General features: G+C 36.4%; 1 protein-coding gene across 6 annotated transcripts in view; it reads right to left on the minus strand.

Annotated features, from left to right (window-relative positions):
• Positions 1-17,500, minus strand: part of LOC144960006 (uncharacterized) — a 219,998-nt gene that overhangs the window by 553 nt on the left and 201,945 nt on the right. For 4 of the 6 annotated variants that reach the window (XM_078892939.1, XM_078892935.1, XM_078892940.1 and 1 more), the window contains 2 exons: positions 11,582-11,782; positions 7,410-9,665 (listed from right to left, as the gene is read on the minus strand). In XM_078892939.1, the coding sequence (XP_078749065.1) occupies positions 8,469-9,665; positions 11,582-11,782 (1,398 nt within the window). In that variant the 3' untranslated portion in view covers positions 7,410-8,468. Of the gene's footprint in view, positions 1-7,409; positions 9,666-11,581; positions 11,783-17,500 lie in introns of those variants that run through there. The other 2 variants (XM_078892937.1, XM_078892938.1) reach the window with 2 other exon arrangements.

Raw genomic sequence — 17,500 nt, forward strand, 5'->3', positions numbered from 1 at the left:
GAATATATTTTTGTTTGCTATTTAAACCAGTATCCTTTGTCTTACTTTTTTCTTTAGTGCTTGTGATTGCAAATCTAGAACTTTTTGACTAACCCATTTTCGTCATTTTTACCGACGTTATAATCACTTAAATTTATCGCAAGGACTGTGAAAAAAACTATAAAATATTACAAAGTACAAATCTTGAAAGCAATAAAAATTTCTATATCAAATTACACTTGAGGAAATCCCTTTAGATCAACAGAACTGGACTTTCACTACTCTTACGTTAAACTTTCAGTCGTAATTATTTGCTGCACCTTCGATTGTACGCTACTCTATCACCAGATCTAACAGACCCAGCTACCCAATCACTGATGGGCGGACAGAGGGTCAGAAAACATCTAACTCGAATACAAATGGTATCGATACTGGTCCCTTTACTTACTGAGCTATCGTGCCCCTTGAATTCCAGGTTCTGCGTGGTTCAATCAATACATCATATGCATCAAGCACCTACTTAACTGAAATTATAACACCTTCTTTGTTCCTATTAAAATATGGGTCCGACTAAAACTAATATTAATCTGTGTGTTTTTCCTTTGGTTTTGAATGTTGTCATGGTGTTGAAAAAAACCACACTAAAAATTACGCCAAAATATAAGACCTAGCGGGTTCTAGCCTAGCCATCGTAAACTTATAGCCTGACACTAGAACCCAATAGGACTTAAAGTTTGACGTCATATTTTAGGTTTGCGCACCGTCCAGTGAGCTGTCGTTTATGGATCGCAAAGAAACCTGTGATCCCATTGGTTGATGTATTGAGCGATTGAGCGGACCAAGCGGTTTTTTGCAAAATAATATTTCAAAATTTTGCAAAGAAAATGATGAATTTTGCAAAAAATTTGGAAAAGTTTTGCAGGTTTCTAAATATGTTGTATCACACCTAACAACTAACTACATGAAACCCATGTAATAAAATATCCCCGCGGAATTACGCAATTTCAAACTCAAATTTATGCAAAAGTATATGACAAAAAAGTGGCAAATTTTGCCAGAAATTATGCTGATTTGAAAATAGGCAAAAAGTTGGGAAAACAAATTACAATAAAAATTATTCATCACCGCGTGGAACGCAAATTTCGCAAAAATAAAAAAAAAAAAGAATGAAAGAACTTGGCAAAAATTTGAAAAACGTGCAGATTTTGCGGTTGCAATACAAATCAGAAAATTTTCCCTAATTTTGCGGCCGCAATGCGACCGCAAGCTGTGCAATAAACCGCGGGGCCAGATTGAATACAACTCACGATTTATTTTCTTTTGTGGCCAAAGACTTGTCTTTTGACGTCATTATTTGGTCAGTATCAGGCTATAAGTTTACGATGGTTACGGTTCTAGTGTCAGGCTATAAGTTAGGGATGATTACGGTGTGAGGCTATGAATTTACAAAGGCTACGGTTTATGTTTGGTCGGCGGAACGTTGAGTCCTTGGAAAAGACTATTTATTCCAATCCTCTCATCATACTCAGGTATAAAATGAGTATCTGGCCGTTCACAACAACGTTACCTATGTAAAAAAAATGTGATATCGCATCACAGGCTTCATGTCTCGTCTCGTGCTGCGTGCATTTGTTGCTGTTAGCTGTGGAGCCTTGAGCATAATATTCATTGGATAGTCATTTTCTTCTTCTTAAAGAATTTAAGGCGAATCTTTGATGGACGCAGCCTCTCAAACAGATCGACGGAATTCCTTTCCGGTGTTCCTCTGTGCCATGCGTCCTGCTTCTGTAGTTGTTGTTCACATCCAGTCCGCTAAGTTTTGAAACCACCTCCTCCTTGGCCTCCCTCCTATTGTAGCTATCGATGACATAGCCTGACGCTAGAACCAACTAGGACTTATCTTTTGACGTTATTTTTAGGCTTGTGCACCATCTAATTGAGTTGATGCGTAGAAATTGTTAAGTTATAGCCTGACTCTGAAACTCAAAAAGACTGGCATTTTGACGTCATTATTTGGTTTCTGCACCGCCTAGTGAGTTGTCGTTAGCAGAGCTCATAGAAACAAGTGTCTTATCGTAGCCATCGTTAACTTATAGCCTGACACTAGAGCCTTCTAAGACCTATAGATTGACGTCATTTTTTTACGTTATGTTGCGTCTAGTAAGTTGTCGTTAGTAGAGTTCAAAGAAACAAGTGATTCCATTGGTTGAACTATTGAATACAACTCACGATTTGTTTACTTTTGTGGCCAAAGACTTGTCGTTTGACGTCATCTTTAGTCAGTGTCAGGCTATAAGTTAACGATGGCCACGGTCCACGCCAGCAACCTTCATGCAGAGATTAGTGTGTCGTATAATGTGACAAATATATTGAGGGACGAAATTGAACTCACTCAGCTCTTTGTTCTGTTTTCTGCCAGCCATGTATAGATAGGACGAAGATGACGTTACTCGGGACTTTGTTATTGTTTTTTGCCATCCATGTTTGTGAGTAATTCCCACTAAACCGTATTAACCAGACTATACCCGTTTAAGGTTACACATAGTTTTGTGAGTTGGTCCGTTATACTTCCGGATGGCAATGTTGTGAGCTTCTTAGCCAAGCGCATACTATCTTTAATATGAGTAGTTCTTCTCACTACATTTTATCAATAGCCTGACCCTGACCAAAAAATGACGTCAAAAGACCAGTCTTTGGCCACAACAGAAAACAAATCTTGAGTTGTATTCAATAGTTCAACCAATGGTACCACTTGTTTCCATGAGTTCTACTGACGACAACTCACTAGGCGGTGCAAAAACGGAATAGTAATGTCAAAAGACCAGTCTTTTTGGATTTCAGTATCAGGCTATAACATAACGATGGCTACGCTCAGTGTCAGGTTATAATTTAACGATGGCTACGGTATGACATCTCACATGACAAGGTATGAGTTGCCTTACACCTGTATTGGAATCGATATGCTGGTGTTAGATTTATATGTTTTATATTATGGTCATGCAGGTTATACACACTACAAAAGGTAATAGGATTCAATAGTCTGATGTCACGTCCGCCCAGCAACCATCAGTTTGGTTATAAACAACGAAAATCGGCACTTTTATTTTTCATGCTGGCTAGAACTTTTTCACATGTCTTGTGATCAGAATGTATGAAAGTCAAAACATGATCAGATATTTATAATGTTTTTCTCCTCTCTGTGCATTTTTATAATCTTCAGAGAAGTATTTGATAAGGACGTTCCGATAGTTTATAACCAGTTCCGAAGTTACCATGCGTCATTACGAGGGAAATGACGTCACGACTGTTGAATCCTATTGTCACTCGACGTCTCAAAACTCTACTATGTCCGATTAAGAAGCAAGCTGGAAATTGAAATTATCGCTGTTGTTTGTTTGTTTGTTTGTTTGTTTTTTGTTTTGTTTTTTTTTTAAATATATTATGGGATTTGGGATACGTTTATAAAATGCTTTGTTAAAGAGGATGTTAATTTTATATGTCATATTAAGGAGGATTATTAAGTATAATATATACTTTATCAAAGAGCATTTATTAAGTTATGTGCTTTATTAAGGAGAATCAATTAAGCATGCTTTATTAATGAGGATTTATTTAGTTTATGTGCTTTATTTGGGATTAATTTATGTTGTATGTTTTATCATTGAAAATATAATAAATGTATATGCTTTATGAAGTAGAGCTAGATTAATTTAAGGTTGTACGCTTTATCACGGGAGATTAATTAAATTTGTATGCTTTATTATGTAGATTTAATTTAATTTGTATGATTTATTAAGGAGAATTAATTAATGTGTTGGGTTTATTAAAGAGAATAGATACATTTATATCATTCATTAAGGAGAATAGATACATTTATATGCTTTGTTGAGGAGATAAATTCATGCTTTATTACGGATATTAGATAAATATATGTGCGTTTTAAAAAAGAATATGAATAATTCATATGATTTTTTAAAGGAAGATCATTGCCTTAACTCCTTTATTATTGATATCATGGGGGGGGGGGGGGTTGCTGAGAAGGTGGAGTCTTTGATCCATGTAGAATACAATGCAGACAATGATTGAAATAGCCTGGGTGGAGTCTTTGATCCATGTAGAATACAATGCAGACAATGATTGAAATAGCCTGGGTGGAGTCTTTGATCCATGTAGAATACAATGCAGACAATGATTGAAATAGCCTGGGTGGAGTCTTTGGTCGATGTAGAATACAATGCAGACAATGATTGAAATAGCCTGGGTGGAGTCTTTGATCCATGTAGAATACAATGCAGACAATGATTGAAATAGCCTGGGTGGAGTCTTTGATCCATGTAGAATACAATACAGACAATGATTGAAATAGCCTGGGTGGAGTCTTTGATCCATGTAGAATACAATACAGACAATGATTGAAATAGCCTGGGTGGAGTCTTTGATCCATGTAGAATACAATACAGACAATGATTGAAATAGCCTGGGTGGAGTCTTTGATCCATGTAGAATACAATACAGACAATGATTGAAATAGCCTGGGTGGAGTCTTTGATCGATGTAGAATACAATACAGACAATGATTGAAATAGCCTGGGTGGAGTCTTTGATCCATGTAGAATACAATACAGACAATGATTGAAATAGCCTGGGTGGAGTCTTTGATCCATGTAGAATACAATACAGACAATGATTGAAATAGCCTGGGTGGAGTCTTTGATCCATGTAGAATACAATACAGACAATGATTGAAATAGCCTGGGTGGAGTCTTTGATCCATGTAGAATACAATACAGACAATGATTGAAATAGCCTGGGTGGAGTCTTTGATCCATGTAGAATACAATACAGACAATGATTGAAATAGCCTGGGTGGAGTCTTTGGTCGATGTAGAATACAATGCAGACAATGATTGAAATAGCCTGGGTGGAGTCTTTGATCCATGTAGAATACAATGCAGACAATGATTGAAATAGCCTGGGTGGAGTCTTTGATCCATGTAGAATACAATGCAGACAATGATTGAAATAGCCTGGGTGGAGTCTTTGGTCGATGTAGAATACAATGCAGACAATGATTGAAATAGCCTGGGTGGAGTCTTTGATCCATGTAGAATACAATGCAGACAATGATTGAAATAGCCTGGGTGTAGTCTTTGATCCATGTAGAATACAATGCAGACAATGATTGAAAAAGCCTGGTGATCGATGAGACCATCGACATTACTGTGATCTAAAAATATTAGTACCTCAATCAAAACCATGGGGCCCATTCATTTGGAGCTTAACCAAGTTTCTACAGCGTGGAAGGGACGATATAATAGCAATTACATGATGCCTTTCGGATAGGACGGTAGTGTATCCCAACGTACTTTTCGCCAAATACTAAATACCCAATCATTGTTCGGTCGACAGGTGGTGGTGGTGGTAGTGGTGGGGTGGGGTGGGGGGGGGGGGAGTTGGAAAAAAAAAATCTCGTCTTCACCTGGGATCGATGTCCGTCCCCTTAGGGTGTAAAACGAGAGCTCTACTAACTGAGACATCGGGATCCCCTTATTATTGTGACCTACCGCCTCTAAATGGTGTTGAATCAGGTCGGCAATAGGATTCAACAGTCATATAATACAATAAAGCTAATCGGTAAATTAAGAGAGAAAGCAATTGATATTAGAAAACTTATAAAACAAAATGTCGACCTCTGTGATTGTGCATTTAAAAAATTAAAAAATTGAGCTTTTATATAGGGCAATATCCACTAAACGTGCTCAAAGCGCTTTACAAGGGTTCCCTGGCCAACAGCAACACGTAACATGTAGGACGGGACATGACGCCTTATAGGCGATATTACAATTTTTTTTCGGACAGATACGACGCTGTTAACGGCCAGGTACTTATTATACACCAGTATACGGTGAGAGAATGTGAGTAAAGAGCCTTCTCCAAGGACTCAACTATGCGCCGAGCGAGGCTCGAACCCAGGACCGTCTGATCCGAAAGCGAGTGTCATACCACTAGACCACATAGCCACATTAATCAATGCACATCCAAAATGTTTTCCCTATAAGTTTTGTATGGAATGTGTTTAATTTATTCTCTTTTCAAAAGTATTTGATAACAACTTTTTAACTCACTCAACCCTAACACCGACTATATCCGTAGTTTAACCAGGTTACTTATACCCCATGCCTATTAATTACATTTTTCTGAGATAAATTATAGGCGTATTATCAAAGCTAATGTTTTTATTTTGTAGTTGAATAAAACTATCCGTGTAGCACATGCTCATTTTTAATACACTTTTTTTTTCCAATATTGAAAAGTAGCAAAAATCTCTAGGATTGAGTGAGTTAACACAGCCTAATATACCATTGGGTAAAACTTTTAAATTATTTCTATATGTGGAGTTATGCTGTTCAAAGCTGCCTTCCACAGCCCAACGCTGTCCTGGTGTCAACATCAAAACAACACGTCAAAGTGCCAAAGCTTCAAAACAACCTACACCATCACACACAAATATAACCAGAACTGTTTTCGAATCAATGGGGGTTTTTAAGAGAAAAAAACTTGAATTTCTTTCCACACTTATTTTTCTAAATGTGAAAGATCGAAATAACTTTAAGAAATTTTCAGTAGAATCTTATTTCTCATTATTACGATTATAAAAATGTATGGTTAATTTACTAATTTGCTGTTTTCATGATTGTCTTTCATATTATTATTGAAGGGAGGGAAAGAAAGAGAGAAAGAGAGAGAGAGAGAGAGAGAAAAGAGAGAGAGAGAGATAGAGAAAAAAAGAGAGAGGGGGGGTGAGAATAAAATAAAAGGATGTAGAAATTCGCTTTTTCACATATTCATCCAATTTGAAAATAGCTCTGGTTATATTTTTCTATTCAATGTACAGTGCAGTGCAATTCCCTTGAATAAAGTCATCGTTGAACCGACGTTTGGTAAAATTGTCATCTTATTTGGTCACTTTTGTGCCATCTCTATTTTCTGGTTGTCAGGCAGGACATTTTGCTTGTACATACTCAAGCTTGGAAAATTCAAAGGTCTCGTCAAGTTTTGCATCTCTCATAGGAAAACGTCTAGTCGAAATAAACTAGAATAAAATGATAAATTATTTTACTCATTGTCAACTAAAGCATTGCACTGTACACTTTACAATTGAAAAAAAAAGAACATGCATATGATAATCCAATCCAAAAAAAAAAGAAGAAGAAAACAACACCAACAATATCAAAAATTCACACGTATTTAGTAAAGTATCTGGTAACCAAACTGTGTTTGTCTCACTATTGTTTTTAAAAAAAACAAAATACGTATTTAATTTGTCTATTAGAATCGTAATTAATTAGCATATTTTTAGTTTGACTACCAGACACAACGTGCAACTATTAAAAAAGTGAGATAAATCACAACAACAACAACAACCATCATGCAACAGTCATTTTACCTCTTTAATTTCCATCTAGTGTTTGAGGAAGAAGGGAAAGGAGTTGAATTCATTTCATGTCAATCAAATACAAATAGCATCAGAGTGATAATCATTTTTATTGGAAGATCTTTTACAATTCCTTTTATTTCAATAAGAAAAAAATGCCAAAATAAAATAACATGTGACTAAACTAACAACATTTATTGGTAAAATTACAACAAAACAGACCAATAATGTGTACAAAGACAATAAACTAAAAGGTCATAAAATCGTCTCTAAAAGGGTATCCAATTCACATTGTATACTACACTGTTATGTAAAACGTAAAATCAAAATTATGTAGTTTTTAAAAATATATCATCGTATTCTAAAGAAATAAATCCTTAAGTCTTATCAATGCATCAATATATTGAACACTCAACATTTTTTAAAACTATATTTTTGTAAACTGTCAGAAACAATGTTTTTTCTTCACAAATCACCTCTTAGCAATGAATCAAATTATCCCATTAACGATAGAGATAGAAATAATGACAAATTACAATGACCTATTTCATTAGCCGTTTTAAGGACTAGTAAGATATCCTGTCATTTTTCATAACGAATTTCTCTCACTTTATCTTATTTTGAAAAGTCTAAGCTTCGGTTCGTTCAGCATATAATATCACTATTTCATTTTAAGTCCAATAATCTTCAAGAAAAATGATTTTCAAATAGAAAAAGTCGAATTTATGTGACTCATCGTCTCAAAACGGTATCATGTCGAGGCAATTTTAATACTAGAGTTTGATGTTTAATAATCAGTCTTATGAAATGTGTGAAAATTTTATAATAATATGACAAAGAGTAAAATTTCACTTTTTCTTTGGATAAATTCAACTTTGAAACCAGTTTTGGCACCTGCTTTACATCGACAAAATACCATTTTCAAAAGATAGGTCATATATCTGCCGGGGCAGATTCCACTGCATTAAAAACGGCGTCCAAAAGTCATTTTTTTTAATTCTTGGTAGCCCAGCTGTCATTAAAACTGATCATTATCCTTTCCCTAAACCAAATATTACACTTCATCATCTTTCTTCTCTTCCTGTTCAGCAGCTGTTTCTACATCCTCTTGTTTCTCTTCCCCAGCTTCCTCTACTGTTGCCTCTACTCCTCCCTGATCTTTATCTTCCTCTTCTTCCTCTTCCAACTTCTGTCCATCTTCTTCAACCTCTTCCTCTACATTTCCTTCTTCCACTTCTTTTTTCTCATCCTTATCCTCTTCTTCTACTTTCTCATCACCCTCTTCAACAGCCTCTTCCTTTTTCTCCTCTTCCTCTTCAGCTGCATCAACCGCCCCTACTACATTTTCTCCCTCATCACGTCCGTAAATTATCTCTACTTTTTTCTCCCCATCATCATCATTGTCCACTTCTTTCTTCTGAGAATCTTTCCGCATAATCTTAACCTCATTCCTGGCCTTCATCCCCCTGAACCCAGCCTGAATCTTAGCGGCAGCTTTTTCTCTAGAGGGATCATTTAAGTCTACATCTTCTTCTCCCTCTTTCTTCTCTTCCAACCCTTCTCCACTCTCACCTTCTGCTGGTGCCTCTTCTGCAGGAGGAGCAGCTTCTTCTTCTTTCTTTACATCCTCAGCCGGGGCAGATTCTCCTGCATCTGCGGCTTCACCGCCTGACTGGGTCAAATTTTCCTCAGTAGCGGTAGCGCCATCATTCGTCTCTTGCTGGACATTGACAGGGACTGCATCTACTTGATCCTCACCGGCGGTCTGACCATCTCCACCTTCAACCACCTCTTCTGCAGCTTTCTCTTGACCTTCACCTTCAGTTTCACCTCCTTCTGCAGCCTTTTCCTCTTTCATCTGGGCGACTTGCTTTCTCGTCTTCAGTCCTTTAAACCCGGCTTGGATTTTTGTTGCTGCCTTTTCCACTTCAGGGTCATTCAGATCTATGTCGATTTCTTCCTCCTCTTTCTTCTCCTCCTCCGCCACAGCTGCTTCTTCTGCAGGAGCCTCAACAGTTACTTCTTCTGCAGGTGCCGCCACAGTATCTTCTGTCTCGGCGACAGTATTGGTCTGGCTGAGGTCTTTTCTCGTCTGATACCCTCGGAAACCGGCCTGTATTTTTAAAGCTGCTTTCTCTGTGGCCGGATCCTCCAAGTCAATGTCAACCTCCTCTTCTTTCTCTCCCACTGGTTCCTGTTGAGCCGGCTGTTCTTCTGTGGGGGCTTCTGGCTGTGGTGCGTCTTGCTGTTCCTATATTATCAAAGAAAAGAATATTGAAATATGGATAAGTTTAAGAAGTTCAAATAGGAACATTAAAAACAAAGTTTTAAAATCAATAAATATACGCAAACTCATCTGTAAAAGAAAGGAATAAAAGCCAGTAACCTATATATATATATATATATATATATATATATATATATATATATATATATATTTGATTAAAATATAATCTAACCTGAGAAAGATTTATCTACCTAAGAAAAAAGTCTGCAAAGAGTGTAAGCAGCGCTACAGTATGATGATAAATTATTATGTAGGAATATGAGGTATGGGGATGGGGCAAAGTGCTGGTAATAAATGAAGGGGAAATAGTATTGTAAAAAGTATGCATGGAATAAATCAATTTATTCTTAATTTTATCAATTATTTAATTTGAGCAGATGAATTATTCATGCCACTCATGAGAGTTGACTGAGATACCATATATATATATATATATATATAAATGTGTGTGTGTGCGTGTGTGTGTGTATGTGTGTATAATATAAGTGAGAGCAGTCACATTATTTTGTCGAGTCGATCGTTTCGATGGATTTTCATCTCTTCAGTCGACCGAAGAGATGGAAACCCATCGAAACGATCGTCTCGACAGAATATTGTGAGTGGTCTTACTTATTTTATATGTTCTAACCAACATTATCGAGCACTCTTGTACCTACAAGTACCCACCAAAACTAATATACGGATATATATATATATATATATATATATATATATATATATATATATATATATATAAAACCTGCTGATCTTAAATCGTTAAAACGTTATTATTGATATGAAATGTAGCACTATATATACATTTCTATTTTGTTTTTGTTTTTTGTTTGTTTTTTTAAGGGGGAGGGGCATTTAATAGCAGTATCAAGAAATCATTTTAGAAAGTCCGATGTAACGTTGATATACTGCTACGTTTATAGCAAAAAAACAAAACGTTAAATTTCAAAACATTAGTAAGTAATAAGCTTGAACACAAACAGTGAGGCAATGCAATGTTGTTAATACATTAGAAGCACACACTCATTATGAAGACGATTTCAACCTAACAAAACAAAAGCAATCACTCGACTAGGAAAGATAATAATTTAATGCACTTGCTATGCTATGGGTTTTTGATATTTGATCTACATAAAGCTAATTGGAAGGCCAATTTTTCCTTTTGATAAAAAAAACAGCCCGAAGCCTTTGATCGTAAATTATCATTTTTTAAAAAGATGAAAATAAAGAGGCTTTGGAATTTCAACACATCCTTATGTTTAAATCTTGGGGCCACCATTTTCTCTTTCCAAATCCCAATATTATAGTAAACATCCTAAAGCACAACAGAACAATTTTAAAAAGTCATATTATTATGTGAGTTGATTTGGAAAAAAAACCGTCGGATGTCAATGCCTCTGAACTGTTTAACCCAACAACAACAACAACAACAACAACAATAACAACAACAGCAACAACAACAACAACAACAACAACAACAACAACAACAATAACAACAACAAGAAGAACAAGAGCTCCGAAGCCTTGCTATTTCTATCCTTTTATTATTAGTATTAACTCGCATAGACAGGTCAACTTTTAAAACTGTAAATGTTATCATTTTTGGTCATTACTGCACCTCTTGACAAAATTAACATTCTTCGTTTATCTAATTCTCTAAGGCCTATTACTTTACTCTAATTCCATTTAAACGTATATGATAATTATCAATTTAAAAAACAAACAACTAAATTTGCATGCCTATCGCTAATTTTAAAATCCTCCAGAAATTGACTATATCTTAAATAAGTACATGGTTGTTTTGAGAATATACTCCAATTTATTATCCCCGAATAAGACACACGTACTTGTCTTATTGCGTTGGTAAAATCAAATTTAACCCACACCTTTTGTTTTGCAGCAACAGTCTTTCTGGCTTTCAAACCTTTGAACCCAGCCTGAATTTTGACCGCGGCTTTTTCTACATCCGGGTCATTGAGGTCAATGTCCACTTCCTCTTCCGTCGCGGGGGTTTTTTGTTCCGTCTTCTCTGCTTCTTTCGCGGGTTGTGGAGAGGAGGACGACACAGCAGTTTCGGCGACACGTTCCTATGTAATGTAGCAAGCATGTGAGTTAGCGTGTTAGTCAGTAGCAGTAAGCACTTAGCTGGAAATAAATAACCCATCGTTTCAATACGGTACTTTGTCAATATGAAAAGGTCGCATAAAATTTATTTATATGTATAAGAATGACAATTGAGAAGAATTAATAAATAGTAGAACACAGCCATATAAAGCAACTGCAGGCAAAAATAAAAATCCTTTATATCCGTATAGATATTAACTATTGAAACTATAAGAGAAAAGAAACCAGTTTGTTATGAACATAACTTCGTCTTAAGCGCTTTCGTTATAAGTGTGCTCTACAAAATGTTTCCTGAAGCTATTAGTAAAATTCTGATAACCTAAAATTGAAATACCATCGTCGGTATAGTAAGTGGTCGGTCTTGACATCAACACAATATTGAAACGATAGGTCTCATATGTACAGTCCTGGGTAAAAGTTTAAGACCAAGCTTTGAAAAACTTTCATCTAGCTATTTTTTTTTTCATTTTTCGTACCGTGCTTTCTGGTGCAGCAAAGTGAATAAACTCATTTCAATAAAAGATGTTTATTCTGCAATTTTGATAGCCGACAACAAAGGCCGATGTTCATATTGACATTCTGAAGCAATTTATAGTCACTTGATTGAACTTTGTGTACAGCACAAAAATGGGCAAAACATCCATCCATTTCTAGCATTGTTAGGGCTCAAATGATGACATTATTCAATGAAGAGTACACAGAACGTGACATATCATGCAAGGTAGGGTGCAGCAAGACTGGAGTGCACAATGCTATTCAAAAGTACCGATCAGAAGGCATTTTTTTTCAGACAGAGACAAAACTGGCCGCCAAAGGACAACTTCTCCCAGAGCTGATAGGGTCATTAGGACAGTGGTTTCGAAGAATCCTACTGTCTCATGCCAAAACGTTCGATCTGTGCTCATGTTATGTGGTGTTGATATCAGTCGTTGGACAGTCTCAAGACGCTTGACTGATGATTTCGGCCTCCGATCTCACAAACCAGCTCGAAAACCCAGACTGACCCGAATTATGAAACAGAAACGATTGGCATTTGCATCGAAGAACAAACATTGGACTGAAGAGCAATGGAGTAAGGTCATGTTTGCAGACGAATCAACTGTGCATCAGTTTGTTGTTCGTAAATTTAACGTGAGAAGACCAGCTGGTAAACGGTATGATGAAAAGTATACAGTCCAGACCGTGAAACACCCGCCAAGCCAAATGATTTGGGAAGCATTTTCCAAGACAGGAACTGACGGTCTATATTTGTTGGATCCTAGAACAACGATGAATGACCAAAAATACCTGGAACTACAGAAAGACAAACTGCATTCTAATCAGCAGTCACGCCAGTATAACATATTCATGCACGACGGTGCCACTTGCCACAGAACAAAAATGTTCAGGACTTTCTTTCGAAGGTCAAAGAATGGCCCGGAAACAGTCCAGATCTCAATCCGATAGAGGATCTGAGGCACTCCATGAAAAACAAGATTGCAGGCAAACAGCGAGCGAACAATAAAGCCCTTGTTGAAGCAATCAACGATGTTTGGAGTCAAGAGCTTTCTCAAGAATACTGGCAAAGCCTGATCCAGCATGTCTCGATGGATCGAAGCTGTCCTCAGAGCAAAAGATGGACATCAAAATACTGAAATATGATTCTAAGATTCAGTAAAGGTATTAAATAATATTTTTAATCATTTGAAGTGAGAGTGAGTTTGTTTATTTCCCCTTGTTTCACAAGGTTTAGATTTAATGTTTATTAATTTATTTATTTTGGTCTTAAACTTTTGGCCATGACTGTATTATGTGAGTGATAAGGTCAGTATAAGCAACACACAACAACACAGCAATCAGCAGTAACTTATAGGGAATGAGATTAGCGGAAGAGTAGCGTCCCTTGATTGGACGTCACCCATAGTCTGTGACGTCACCGGCGGAAAGGTTATTAGAGAGAGAACGTCATGTTGGTTGTGCGCATGCGTCTCTCGTCCTCGCTGACCGCGAGGACGAGAGACGCATGCGCACAACCAACATGACGTTCTCTCTCTAATAACTTTTCCGCCGGTGACGTCACAGACTATGGGTGACGTCCAATCAAGGGACGCTACTCTTTCGCTAATCTCATTCCTTATAGGTAGGGGGGGGGGGAAACAACAGCATTTGAGTCAATATTAATCAGCAAACAAGTGGAAAAATTAAAGCTTTAATTTGACCAGTAGCTATTTGAGACTGGCAAGCGTAACTGAACAATACTTCAGATAAATTCCTATCATTTCATATATGATATCTTCCATTGCGTCAATTCATAAACAAGCTGTGTCTATTTATAATCCTACACTTTTCTTGTCAAACACCCTGTATCTACATTTAAAACAATCGGTTTGATATCCAATAACTATTGCATACATAGTTCAAAAAGCATTACCTGATGCACACACACACACACACACACAGCATACATACATACACACATACATACACACAATCAATCACAACACACGTACAATAACACACACACACACACATTAAATACAAACAAACAAAAATAATGATGAAAACCCTATGTATAATATAATAATAACAGTACAATATCATATCAATTTTCAAAATACATTTATTTGCTAAACTAAACACAAAACACAATGTGTATTCATTGGCAGATCTGATCACCAAAATTATTTATGGGCCCATTGTTGTAATAGAAAATACTCTTAAACCAAAGTAAAATAGCGTCCATCACAACATTGTTATACAAAATGCCCATAATTGCATTCGGTTACCAGACCTGTGAATGTGTGCACGTTGACCAAACATGCCCGATAAATTGAAGATATAGAAAGTAGAGAAAATTCATATCAATCTCTATCCTTTCTAATGATATAGAAGGTTCAATTATTACATATTCGTTATCCCATCACCAATTATATGTTATTACATCGGAATGAATCAAAAATGTAAAGGAAGGTTAAACCATCTATAGATAGTATGATGTTGACGTCATACAGGTCTCTGTTATTGATTTTTGCCGTCCGCGTTTATGAGTAATTCTCACTAAACTGTTTTTAACCAGACTATAAACGTCCATTGGTTACACCTAGTTTTGTGTGTTGGTCCGTTATATACTTCCGGATGGCAATGTTGTGAGGTTCTTAGCCAAGCGCATACTATCTATATGCAGTTTACTAGAAAAAAGGAAGTGGTTTACTATAGAATATTAACGTGAGAAATTGAATGTAAGCTTCAATTTAATTACAAAGACAGATAAATGGACGTTTCGGGTTTCCCCTTTATCAACAAAACAGGAAGAATGAAACACTACAGATGAATGAGATAATGTGGTAGTGGCGTTGTTAAGATGAATAAACAAAACATTGATGGGCAGGAAATTGATAAAGGAGAAACCCGAATCGTCCATTTTATCTGTTTTCGTACTTAGATTGAAGCTTACATTCAATTTTAAATTGTTATTTATTTCTTCGAGCTTCGAGCTGCGACATTTACACAATATAGAATATTATAAACATAAAACACAATATAACACGGAGGAGAGGAAATAGAAATCATGCACTGGCGTGTGTAAGATAAAGATCTGACCAAGTGTGTATGAAACAGTGTCAGATGAAGCAAGAAAGAATATTTGTTTTGTTTGTTTTTAAGGGTTTTACGATGCTTGCAACACATTTAGGTTATATCAGCGCCAGTAAAAAGAAAGAAAATGGGATTGTAATAAGTTCTAGAATTACAATTAAAGCACTCAAGAAAATGTAAGTAAGACAAGGTGGAATTGGTTCAAATAGGAAACAGATGTAGATTCCAAGAGCACACTATCCAAGTACTTAGTTTGAGATCACCTAAAAGTCTCATCAGTAAACAAGCACAGGTCCCCGCCAAGATAGAGGAACACAATCAATTGTTTACAAATCATACATATGTAAAAGCAAAAATAATACAGTTTATAACAGAGAGATGATTTACAAGGAAAAAAATATCATCTCCTAAAACTAACTATACATTTGACTGTTTCCCTCCCAGCCAGGGTATGTGTTCAGATCATTACAAAACCAATTAATCTCATTCTAAGAAAAAGACGGAAAGCAACGTTGGAAAACAGATATAGGGGGATCGAGGACACAGTATGTACCTCCCTGCCCACTATGGGATGTCAGGAACCCCACCCAGCAAGAAACAATGAAAAACAAATGCACACCAGAAATCCCCAGTGGCGAATATTTTGCTGATTTTTGGGATGATTGATTTTTCTTGTATTGTTCTTTCATGCTTGTCTTGTCTGACCATGTTTCATTTCATTCACACTTTTTCAGAGCATTATAACACGGATCAAATCGAGAGAAAGATAAAGGTGAGTAAATGGGACTCATAAATAAGGGAACAACACCAAACCCCCCCCCCCCCAAAAAAAAAAAAAACGACGTCTCAGCCTTTGGCCTTTATCAAGTGTTTTACTTGAAAAAGACCAAAGACCGAAACGTCGTTTGTTTGGTGTTGTTCCCTTATAATATATGAGTCATATTTACTACCTTTATCTTTCTCTCCATTTTATTGACTCATAATCTATGCACCTCTAGTTTTTTGGGTTTTACAACACAGAATAAAACATGCCAAATCAAACTATGTTGTTTTAAAATTTACACACAAAAAATATTGTACTGTCTGTTTCTGGCAGAAGAGATTATATATACTCAGATAAACACATGGGATTTGAATAGAACTTTCTAGAATGCGGAGACGAGGGAAACAGTATTGGGGCTTGGGGGTGGAGAGGTGGTGGGTGGGTGGGGGTGGGGTTTGTGAATGACATGTGATGTCTGTGGGTAAATGTGTGTGTTTGTGTGTATATATATATATATATATATATATATATATATATATATATATATATATGTGTGTGTGTGTGTGTGTATGTGTGTGTGTGTGTGTGAGTGAGTCATAGGTAGGGCTGACGACGGGGATTTGAATAGGATCAAACTCTATAATATGTGACCCAGCGCCTCAAGCCGGTTATACGTAGATGTGATATTGATACTGAGAAGAATAGAATTGACGATCAGAAATAAGTATGAAATTTGTTTTTTTTTGTTATAGTTTATGGTATCTCATTGGGGGGTCCCGATAGCTCAGTTGGTAGAGCACTCATTTCACAAGCAAAATATACAAACACAAAAATGGCCGAGATCGATCCTGGGTGAAGTCTAGATTTTTTTTCCAGCACTGATTGGGTAGCTGGGTCTGTTCGATCTGGTGGAAAGTACTTTGAAATAGACTAGAGTCCTATCCATATGATAGCAAGCAATTGTTATTGCTTACTACAATTACTACTACTACTACTACTACTACTACTACTACTACTACTACTACTACTACTACTACTACTACTACTACTACTACTACTACTACTACTACTACTACTACTACTACTACTACTACCACTGCTAATTGAGGAGATATTATAGCTTCTGGTGCAAACGAACTATAAACCCAAACTTTCATTAATTTTGGGTATTTTGAGTTAAAATCCATTTCTGGCACCTGCTTGGCCCCGGCATGAGACGATTGGTCATGTGATGGCAGTCTGGAGGACCACACAAGTCATGCAGTAATTGAAAAAATTCCAAATGGGGATTGACAGTATGTCAAACAACAAGGAGACGTAATGGTATACGATGATGATGATAATG

This window comes from Berghia stephanieae, chromosome 14 (genome assembly GCF_034508935.2).
Source record: "Berghia stephanieae isolate SIO BIC M18660-M18661 chromosome 14, UCSD_Bste_1.3, whole genome shotgun sequence".
Lineage (NCBI taxonomy): Eukaryota > Metazoa > Mollusca > Gastropoda > Nudibranchia > Aeolidiidae > Berghia > Berghia stephanieae.